Below are 12,055 nucleotides of genomic sequence, written 5' to 3' on the forward strand. Positions count from 1 at the left end.
AATCAATTATTATAATACATCAAACATTTGGTACGACCCCTAGGTGAACCCCTTTCATTTCCCCCTTTGAGACTAATTAGTCTCACAGCTTCAATCATAATATTCTCCTCTGAAATCAAACAGAGTTGGCAAATCCCCCGGATCCATTTGATCACAGTGATGGCCTTCTAAAGGGAGAAACAACTCCTGAGATTCCTGGAATGCTGGTGGATGAATCTGAATCATTTCCTCTTGAGTCCTTGGAAGAACCACACGAGTTGAAAAAATAATGAGATTACGAGAAACCAGAAATAAACCAGTCTCACCTTCAGCACGATTTGTATCAGCTTCCACCAACACCATCATTCCAGCATGTTCAAGAGCAGTTAGTCATTTTCTTACAAATATAAACGGTAACCAAAATCGCCAAACCTCCTACAAGCATAGGAGTAAACTATTAAAACAAAGTCAACAACTTTTTACATCACATTTCCAAAATTAGCATTACATTTTTCAGATTTGATTAAAACCCTGTACTTTCAAACTAGTAAGGGCCTGCATGGAGTATGTCAAATTGTTAATCCTCTTTACTACAACTCCTGCACCTAGAAAGATGACTAGGGCTGCCATCTCTACCTGAGACGACACATGTCCATTAGCTTCATTCTTTTTGAGCCACTGCTCTTTTAGCTCTGCCATTCGATCTGAAACTAATTTGAAAAGAACTGTTCAGCAACTCAGAAGCAAGTAATGTTGCTACTGTATGTAGCCATTACCCCCTCAGATCCAGAGATGATCCGGAGGTGTACCCATGCCTTTGCCTATGTCTGACATATTTACCCTAGTTATCAATTGTTGCCTGTCCAGTACATCAAAACTACTGGTATCTGTTTTTAGGCCTGTGTAAGACAGGCAATTAGTGGTGTTTCCTACAATTCCCTGAGTTGCAGATACAAACAGGGGGAGTTATTTTTTATTTTAATCCTGCCAACACAACATCTCCTTTATCATTTAGGGGCTTTACACTACCAGTCAGATACTCTCCCCATTGTACTTCTGGAGGTCCTATGCATTTAATCAACTGGGAATTGTTACCTGGTTGTACGCTAGGAACCTTCTTCTACCTTGGCTATTTAGTCTCAATGGGCCCACCCTCCTTAAATTATTTAGCTGCATCTGAACTATAACCTATTGTCTTATTGGATAATCCACATTCCCATGCTGCTTCCTTTCCCCTAGTGACCAACATCAGAATAGTATAATTGCTGTTTCTTTGTCTAACCCTGGTATTGTTACTTTGCATAAAATGGAATAATTAACATCCAAACTCCTCCTTTCCAATTGGTACTACCTGGGTTTCCCACAGAAAGACGATGGAGGTGGGTTTATGGAAAATCATTACCCGTGTGCCAGATGTGTTCCCCTTCCCCTGTAATCCTATGTATGTCACTGCTTTCACCCATTTATTATTCTCCACATCCCCGTCCACAAAGGGAACGGGTAGGATGTGAGAGCAATAAATACCCTGCATGTGTGTTTCCATGGTTGCGATTTTCTTGTTTCACAACCATAGTGTGTGTGTATGATGGTTTCCTCGACATCTGATGACTCTTCAGGTTCTGTGGCTTGAACCCTCTGTTGGTTCTTCTGACCTTTGGTCTTGGCCCTCTGGCTGTGGTCTTCCCCTTTTCTCCTCCGGCCCTCCTCATCGGTGGATCTCAGCCTCTTTCCTCCTCTGTGTCCAAAAGCAGGATGGTTGCCAACCTGGGAGTAACCTGGAATGGGAGAGATGGTGCCATCTGGACCTCTGGGATTGGTTCTGCTGCCTTCCTAGTGTGAGAGTGGAGAAAATTTACAACAGAAGTTAGTTCCTTCATGTACTCAAGATGGTCTCAGTTATGTCTATCTGTCGGTCAGTCATAGGTCTCACCCCTGGGGTGTTAATTGGTCGTCTTGTTAACATTTCATAAGGTGTACACCCAATACCTTTGTCAAGGCTGCTGCGCATTTTCAAGAGGACAAGAGGTAATCCAATGGAAACAAAAATGCCTGTCTATTTGTGAAAAAATCACTAAGCTAATGACTTGTTTATAAAATTATATAAGCTAAAATTATTCAATTCTATTTGGAATGGCAAGCCTGACAAAATTAAACGGGCCTATTTATAAAATGAATTTGAATTCGGGGGGTAGAAATGATTAAATACTAAAGGCTTCAGTCATACAAAAGCTTTACTTAAATCCAAACTGGTTCTCTAGCAGATTAGTAAAGAATGGCCATTTCCCCTCTATTCAGGTTACAACCTCCGACTTTCGGTTATTTGAAAATGAAATAATCTCCATTTTTTATCGCTATTTTTAAAACAACCAATAGAAATGTGGTTGCAATTTCTGTTTAATCCACCAGAAAAGACAGAACTTTATATTACAGCAAATATTATGGTGAAACTCAAATACAAACTTGGCGCCGACAGATACGGCAGCTCTTAAGTAACTTCACAGCATTTAGTTTTTTATTAGCCCAGGAAATGTTTTGTGTTATTACATAAACCCGGAAATAACTTTTGGATATCGGAGCGGCGGTAACTGACCAGCAATACGACTTTCCCGAGTTTCCGTTGTTCCTAACCCCCAGGGCAATTGAACTGATTCCAGAGGCTTATCCAAAACATCGCCAGTGGAGAAGAGGTATTCAGAGTGGTCTTCTAGTCCGACTCAGGAGGTGTGCACACCACCCACCGCTTCTGAGTATATTACTCGCTTATGTTCAGTCTCTGGATAATAAAGTGGTCGAGAATCTCCTTCCAGAGAGACATCAGGGATTGTAACATACTGTTTCACAGAAACATGGCACTCTCTGGATATACTGTCCCTGTCCATACAGCCAGCTGGGTTCTCAGTATATTGCACAGACAGGAAAGAAGAACTCTCCGGGAAGAAAAAAGGTGGGGGTTTATGTTTCGTGATTGTGATAACATACAGAAACACAAGTCCTTTTGTTCACCCGACCTAGAATATCTCACAATCAAATGCCGACCGTATTACCTCCTAAGAGAATTCTCTTCGGTTATAGTCACAGCGGTGTATATTCCCCCTCAAGCCGATACCACGACTGCCCTCAAAGGTCTTCACTGGACCTTTTGCAAACTGGAAACCACATATTGTGACGGCCCTGAATTTTTCTGAACCGTCTCAGTGCTTCTCCTTCCAATAGGGTGCTTTCCCTTTAATTCCCAATTAAATAGCCAGCATCAGCTGCGCAAAAGTGGGGGTTGTGATGGAGACGTGAATGAGGATGTGTTCAACCCTCAGTTCCGAAGCTTCTCTATTCCGTTGGTTTTGTTCCCGTTAAACGTGTGTTTTGTAGCCTAATAGAGTTTACCCAGGATCGGATCCACTCTTTGCCTCTGTGGCCTTTCTCCGCTGGAGATCTGTTGGCGGATTGGATTGTCTGACTGACTGACTGACTACAACCTTTTTGTATACGGTATTTTAAAACCTAGCCTAACCAGAAACCGTGGATAGATGGCAGCATTCATGCAAAACTGAAAGTGCGAACCACTGCAAGGTGACTGGGAATATGGCTGAATACAACGTGTAGTTATTCTTTCCGTGAGGCAAGCAAACAGGCAAATGTCAGTATAGAGACAAAGTGGAGTCACAATTCAATGGCCCCGACACGAGACGTATGTGGCAGGGTCAACAGACAATCACAAACTACAAAGGGAAAACCAGCCATGTCGCGGACACTGTCGTCTTGCTTCCGGACAAGCTAAACCCCTCCGCCGGCTTTGAGGATAACACAGTGTCACGGACCTGGCCCGCTACCAAGAACTGTGGGCTCTCCTTCTCCGTGGCAAACGTGAGTAAGACATGTAAGCATGTTAGCCCTCGCAAGGCTGCCGGCCCAGACGGCATCCCTAGCCGCGTCGTCAGAGCATGGGCAGACCAGCTGGCTGGAGTGTTTATGGACATATTCCATCTCTCCCTATCCCAGTCTGCTGTTCCCACATGCTTCAAGAGGGCCACCATTGTTCCTGTACCCAAGAAAGCAAAGGTAACTGAACTAAATGACTATCGCCCCGAAGCACTCACTTCTGTCATCATGAAGTGCTTTGATAGGCTAATTAATGATCATAATACCTCTATCTTACCTGACACCCTAGACCCACTTCAATTTGCTTACCGTCTCAAAAGATCTACAGACGATGCAATCGCACTGCACACTGCCCTATCCCATCTGGACAAAAGGAATACCTATGTAAAAATGCTGTTCATTGACTATAGCTCAGCATTCAACACCATAGTACCCTCCAAGCTCATCATTAAGCTCAGCCCCCTGCTGTACTCCCTGTTCATCTATTACTGCGTGGCCACACACGCCTCCGACGCAACAGTATTAGGCCTGATTACCAACAATGACGAGACAGCCTACAGTAGAGGAGGTGAGGACCCTGAGAGTGTGGTGACAGGAAAATAACCTCCCACTCAATGTCGACAAAACAAAGGAGCTGATCGTGGACTTCAGGAAACACCAGAGGATCCACATCGACGGGACCGCAGAGGAGCAGGTGGAAAGCTTCAAGTTCCTTGGCGAACACATCACTGACAATCTGAAATGGTCCACCCACACAGACAGTGTGGTGAAAGCACAAAATTTGGCTTGGCACCTAAACACCTTACAAACTTTTACAGATGCACAATTGAGAGCATCCTGTCGGGCTGTATCACCACCTGGTATGGCAACTGCACCACCCGCAACCGCAGGGCACTACAGAGTCAGTCTGAAGTCGGGGAAATTCAGTACTGAGACTGTAATTTCTTCAAACAATCATCTTTATTTAAAATCAATTCATTATTGCAATAATGAAACCGGTCAACTCAACAGTCTTGACTGTTGGGCTGAGCAGCCTTTACAGACAATGCACAGTTTTTTAAAATATAGCTGATATCAAGGATGTTTGGTTCCACCCTTCCCATATAGATAGGGGGGCACCATAAGCCACTTTGGGTTCATCCTGTTGTCATCTGCCTCTGGTGTTGTCTCCCAGATGCCAGGATAATTAGACACAATAAGTATTATGTTCTACTCCCCCAGGCTCTATTTATCTCGGTTACACCCACCTCATCTTATCTAGGGAATGCCAGCTGTAGGTCTTTACCTGGCCATCATTAATCAGTTGCTAGGCCAAGCTTCAAAAGACTCCTCTCAGTTCACTCAGAATGAAGGTGAGAAATGTCTCACTATTAGTTAAGTGTATATAATCGTTAATTATTCATGTCATACAAATCAGGTAAATATATCATTTATCTATCACACTGCCCAACGCATCACCCGGGGAAAACTCCCTGCCCTCCAGAACACCTACAGCATCCGATGTCACAGGTAGGCCAAAAAGAGCATCAAGGACAACAACCACCCGGCCACTGCCTGTTCACACCACTATCATCCAGAAGGCGAGGTCAGTACAGGTGCATCAAAGCTGGGACCGGGAGACTGAAAAACATCTTCTATCTCAAGGCCATCAGACTGTTAAATAACCATCACTAGGCGGCTTTGACCCGGTTACGTAACCCTGCACCTTAGAGGCTGCTGCCCCATATACATAGACTTGAAATGTAATAATGGAACATGAGTCATTCTAACAATGTTTACATATTTTTGCTTTACTCATCTCATATGTATATACTGCATTTTAGTCTATGCCACTGACATTGCTCATCCTAATATTTATATATTCCTTAGTTCCATTATTTTACTTTTAGGTTGTGTGTATTGTTGGTAATTGTTAGATATTACTGCACTGTTGGAGCTAGATCAACAAATTTACAGCTGTGCCATACAGATTGCAAAATATTTTCGATGCACCAATTCCAAGGCACATGGTTTAAGAACTGATACACAAAACAACGCTGGATTCAAAACATAGCGTTTTTTCTACTTAAATTATGATACAAAATTCTTGCAACCAATAGAATGTTAGGGGAAAGTGGTAGGGTTAAGGAAAAATATATATATATTTCAAATAATATATAGTTATACAATAAATATGGGGGATTGGAAATGATGTAGACAATTACATTGATAGAAACCACAATCTAGTTCCAATATTAAAGCTGACCCCCCCCCCCAATTTTGTTTTAAAGGGCTCTTCATTTAATATAAAAAACAAATGTAATATTGTTGCACAATTCCTACTTAAAAAGAACACAGAAACTACTCTATTCGTGGAATGACCCACAGATTGATAACCCTTCTACATACACAAGCCTCAGTCATGCCGTAAAACAAGTGACGTAGAGGATTGCGGGTATGAGTGCAAGCCTTCTCAGTCGTGAATGTGTTAATAGTCAGCCGGAGAGGAAAAGTTCACTGTCCAAGTTACGTAGTACTACTGATGAGGACATTATATTAGCTTCCTTTTTGGTGTCCAAAACATGCTACAGGGATGGACCGACTGCTAAATAAATTTCGAATCAGGAGTAGCCTTGCCAGAGAGTGTTTGGCTGAGTGCCTGGGGGTCTACATCATGATTGTGAGTGCCTTTCTGATACTGGGCAGAATAGTACATGCTGCTCTGTAGGAATGGTTGGAGAGACTTGTCCTTCTAGTATCTCAGTTGTAAGGGTTGAGGTTAGGCAGAGCGAGATGATTGTAGTATTTCAAGGATTGTATATGTGTGTTGGTGTGTATCCTTCAGGTTGAGCCTTATTCCTCAAGACATCTGTCCATTGGTCGGTCTGTCAAAGTACAGTGAATGGTGGAAGGGACAGCGCAGGTGCAATCCAACTAAGGATAACTTTGGCATTTAATGTTTCTATTATTCTAATTTGAATCTCCAGTCCTTCCACACGCTATCTCGCTCTGATCTTGTTTTGAATTGTAAGTGCTTGCAAAACCCCATTTGTGCTATTGGTGGATCGTTACAATGGCTAACCAAGGACTTTGACCTCTGAGAAAGAGCGAAAGAGAGCATGAGTGGAAGGAGAGGTGTGGGAGGGAATTCCTAAATCAGTAGAGTTTGAGTAATTTGGAAAAGAGAATGTTTGTACATTTCGGTTTGCAATATTATAAACGTTCTGCCCTATTGAACATGCCCCAAGCCTTGAGATTAATGCCTTGTTGCTCTTGCCAGGGTCAATAAAAAATTATAGCGCACAACAAAATCATAAAGCGATACACTTCCTAAGAACAGTGGACTGTAAAGACTGACTTATCAGCCAAACATGCCTAATCTTGGTTGGTACTCTGAGGTTACCCCACTATTTGAGTAAAAGACAATGGGGAACCACTTTCAATTGATATTTGATATAGGCCTTCCTGGTTACCTGATTTATTACCCATGACAGTAAATTCTGAGATTATTTGACATCTCAATTCAAGCAGTAGTTTTAAAAAATGGGGATATGATGCATTAGGGATGTAACTCCTCTGATACAGGCCTTGTTTTGTTGTAACTGCAGCTGTTTGGATGTGGCTCCGTTGCCCAGGTAACGACATCTGAAAACAGTAACGGTCACTACCTGTCAATCAATCTGGGTTTCGCTCTGGGAACTACCTTTGGAGTCTATGTTTCCCGTGGGGTGTCAGGTAAAGTCTATGAGTGTAAATCTATACATGTGGATGAGGGAGAGGAAAGAAAGAGGCCATATCTTGATAAAATAGTTGATACATATCTTGATAAAATAGTTGATACATGATCAAATAATGGTTGTTTTGTTCTCTCAAAGGTGCTCACCTGAACCCTGCAGTGTCTCTCAGCCTCTGCTTTCTGGGCAGGCATCCTTGGACACGCCTGCCTTTCTACGTCTTGTTCCAGATTCTGGGGGCCTTTATGGCTGCTGCCACCGTAGCCTTGCAGTACTATGGTAAGGGGAACATGTAGAATATCAACCTTGAATACTAGAAAATCTAAAGTTATGGCTGCTGCCACTGTAGCCCAGCAGTACTGTGGTAAGGGGAAAATGTAGAATATCAACCTTGATTACTAGAAAATCAAAAGTTATGGCTGGAGCATGATTGTGCGTTTCCATTCACAGATGCTATACAGTTTTACAGCGGTGGTCACCTGACAGTGAGTGGTCCCAAAGCCACAGCAGGCATCTTCTCCACATACCCTGCTGACTACCTGAGCCTGTGGGGGGGCATCATGGACCAGGTTGGAACCCCCTTTTACATGAATATAGGATAACTAACATAAACACATTGGAAATGTATTTGTACCTGGAAGACTCAATCAGGTATTTTGCTAAGGGCTGATTTGTTATCAATCATTTGGGAGAGGTTGAATGGCGCCTCAGCCATCATGGTGTCACTGCTCTGTAGTGGTTAACCGGCTCACCACCTCCAGGTGGTTGGCACGGCTGCTCTCATGGTGTGTATCCTGGCTCTGGGGGACAGCAGGAACAGCCCGGCGCCTGCAGGTCTGCAGCCGGTGCTGGTGGGAGCTGTGGTGTTGGTGATCGGAGTCTCCATGGGCTCCAACAGCGGCTACGCCCTGAACCCAGCCAGGGACATTGGGCCTAGACTGTTCACATACATTGCTGGCTGGGGGGATGAGGTGTTTAAGTAAGTCAGTTCTGCTACATATTTTGACACTCTTAATGCCCTTGTTTAAGTAAACCAAACAAGTACTTTAATATGTTAGGCATTTTTAGGGGGATCTTGAAATTCACACGAGGATCTTAAGCTGAACGCAAAGTATTGTACTTTGACATTGTGTATACGCTGATACAGATAGCAGGTAAGAGATGTTACTGTTTCTTTCTTTCCCTCTCAGGGCGGGACGTGGTTGGTGGTGGGTGCCTTTAGTGGCCACTTGTGCCGGCGCTCTGGTAGGCACACTGATCTACGAGCTCCTCATTGAGGTCCACCATCCAGAGAAGGGGCTCATCTCGGAGTCCTCAGCCCAAGGACAGGCCACTGAGAGCAGGCAGGCAGTGGAGCTACATCCAGAAAAAAAAGACCCTAAGGATGGACTTGATGGAACCATCATGTGAAATGGGAAAATCTAAGTGGGATTTTAAACGGTTATATCCTAAAGGGCTATAAGATTACACTCTTTGCAAGACACTAGTGTATGTGTCACAATCATTCCTCTGTTTATAATTATCTATCTGTATAAAATACTGTAGTTGTAAATGTGCCTAAATTAAAAATACAATATATAAAGCTTCTTCAATGACTGGACAGAAGTAAAGGCTTGATAAAGCAAAGTCCGTTCACATTTATTTTGAAACGGCACATAACATGTATGGCAATTCAGCACACAGACCACAATACAGATGGAAAATAAAAGCGGAATCATTATTTATCTATAGTACCTTCGGAAAGTATTCAGACCCCTTCCCTTTTTCCACATTTTATGTTACAGCCTTATTCTAAAATGGATTAAATAAAAACTTTTCCTCAATCTACACACATTTTTGCTAATATCTAAAAAATAAACATACCTTAGTTACATAAGTATTCAGACCCTTTGCTGTGAGACTCGAAATTGAGCTCAGGTGCATCCTGTTTCCAATGATCATCCTTGAATGTTTCTACAACTTGGAGTCCATCTCTGGTCAATTAAATTGATTGGACGTGATTTGGAAAGGAACACACGTCTATATAAAGGTCCCACAGTTGACAGTGCATGTCAGAGCAAAAACCAAGCCATTAGGCCGAATGGATTATCCGTAGAGCCTTGGTCAGGGAGGTGACCAAGAACCTGGTGGTCACTGACAGAGCTCCAGAGTTCCTCTGTGGAAATGGGAGAACCTTCCAGAAGGACAACCATCTCTGCAGCACCCCACCAATCAGGGCTTTATGGTAGTAGCCAGATGGAAGCCACTCCTCAGTAAAAGGCACATGACAGCCTGCTTGGAGTTTGCCAAAAGGAACCTAAAGGACTGACCATGAGAAACAAAATGCTGTGGTGTTATGAAACCAAGATTGAACTCTGCGGTCTGAATGCCAAGCGTCACATCTGAAGGAAACCTGCCACCATCCCTACCGCAAAGCACGGTGGTGGCGGTTTTTAGCGGCAGGGACTGGGAGACTAGTCAGGATCAAGTGAAAGATGAACAGAGCAAAGTACAGAGATCCTTGATGAAAACCTGCTTGCTTCAGAGCACTCAGGACCTCAGACTGGGGCGAAGGTTCACCTCACAACAAGATAACGACCCTAAGCACACAGCAAAGACAATGCAGGAGTGGCTTCGGGACAAGTCTCTGAATGTACTTGGAGTGGCCCAGCCAGAGCCTGGACTGAACCCGATCGAACATCTCTGGAGAGACCTGAAAATAGCTGTGCAGCGACGATCCCCATCCAACCCGACAGACCTTGAGGATCTGCAGAGAAAAATGGGGAAAATATATATATATTTTTATTTAACCTATATTTGACTAGGTAAGTCAGTTACTAACAAATTCTTATTTTACAATGACGGCCTACCCGGGCTAAATACAGGTGTGCTAAGAATACTCGAGGCTGTAATCCCTGCCTCGACTTTTATACATTTGCTTACATTTAAAAAAAAACTGTTTTTAATTTGTCAATATGGGTTATTGTGTATAGATTGATAAAGAAAAAAAGTATTTAATACATTTTAGAATACGGCTAGAACGTAACAAAATGTAGGAAAATACAGTACCAGTCAAAAGTTGACACCAATTTTCTACATTGTAGAATAATAGTTTAGATAAAAACTACTGTATGAAATAACCCATATGGAATCATGTAGTAACCCAAAAAGTGTCAAACATCAAAATATATTTGCGATTCTTCAAAGTAGCCAACCTCTGCCTTGATAACAGCTTTGCACACTCTTGGCATTCTCTCAGCCAGCTTCATGAGGTAGTCACCTGGAGGTGTTAAAAGTTAATTTGTGGAATTTCTTTCCTCAATGCATTTCTGACAAGGTAGGGGTGGTATACAGAAGATGGTCTTTTACCAAATAGGGATAAGTCCATATTGGCAAGAACAGCTCAAATAAACAAAGAGAAATGACAGTCCATCATTACTTTAATGTGGAACATTTATTTGAAGGTTTCTTCAAGTGCAGTCGCAAAAATCATCAAGCGCTATGATGAAACTGGCTCATGAGTACGGGCACAGGAAAGGAAGACCCAGAGTTACCCCTGCTGCAGAGGATAAGTTCATTAGAGTTACCAGCCTCAGAAATTGCAGCCCAAATAAATGCTTCAGTTAGGTATTACTAAACTGTTGGAGCTAGAAACAAGGATTTCACTACACCCACAATAACATCTGCTAGACATGTATGTTACAGATCAAATTTGATTTGAAGATGATAAGTTCATTAGAGTAATAGACACATCTCAACATCAACTGTTCAGAGGAGACTCTGTGAACCAGACCTTCATGGTCGATTTGCTGCAAAGAAACCACACCAATAAGAAGAAGAAACTGGCTTGGGTCAAGAAATACGAGAAATGGACATTAAACCGGTGGAAATCTGTCCTTTGGTCGGTTGAGACCAAATGTAAGATTTTTGGATCCAACACAGTGTCTTTGGGACGCAGAGTAGGTGAATGGATGATCTCTGCATTTGTGTGGTTCTCACCGTGAAGCTTGGAGGAGGAGTTGTGTTGGTGTGGGGGTGCTTTGCTGGTGACACTTATTTAGAATTCAAGGCACACTTAACAAGCATGGCTACCACAGCATTTTGCAGCGAAACGCCATCCAATCTGGTTTGCTCTTCATGGGACTATAATTTGTTTTTCAACAGGACAATGACCTAACACAACTCCCAGGCTGTGTAAGGGCTATTTGACCAAGAAGGAGAGTGATGGGAGTGCTGTATCAGTTGAACTGGCTTCCACAATCACCCGACCTCAACCCAATTAAGAAGGTTTGGGATGAGTTGAACCGCAGAGTGAAGGAAAAGCAGCCAACAAGTGCTCAGCCTGTTGGAAAAGCATTTCAGGTGAAGCTGGTTGAGAGAATACCAACAGGGTGCAAAGCTGTCATCAAGGCGAAGGGTGGCTACTTTGAAGAATCAAATATATTGTGATTTGTTTAACACTTTTTGGTTTACTACATTATTCCATATGTGTTATTTCATAGTTTGTC

At 42.8% G+C, this 12,055-nt stretch overlaps 1 protein-coding gene across 1 annotated transcript; it reads left to right on the forward strand.

Annotated features, from left to right (window-relative positions):
• Window positions 1–6,341: 6,341 nt before the first annotated feature.
• Window positions 6,342–9,312, forward strand: aqp10b (aquaporin 10b). Its single transcript, XM_024396219.2, has 6 exons — window positions 6,342–6,514; window positions 7,443–7,569; window positions 7,710–7,847; window positions 8,019–8,137; window positions 8,330–8,547; window positions 8,759–9,312. Exons 1-6 carry the CDS (start codon window positions 6,428–6,430, stop codon window positions 8,976–8,978), a joined length of 909 nt encoding a protein of 302 aa, XP_024251987.1. The 5' UTR covers window positions 6,342–6,427; the 3' UTR covers window positions 8,979–9,312.
• The last annotated feature ends 2,743 nt before the right edge of the window (window positions 9,313–12,055 follow it).

This window comes from Oncorhynchus tshawytscha, linkage group LG31, assembly GCF_018296145.1.
Source record: "Oncorhynchus tshawytscha isolate Ot180627B linkage group LG31, Otsh_v2.0, whole genome shotgun sequence".
Lineage (NCBI taxonomy): Eukaryota > Metazoa > Chordata > Actinopteri > Salmoniformes > Salmonidae > Oncorhynchus > Oncorhynchus tshawytscha.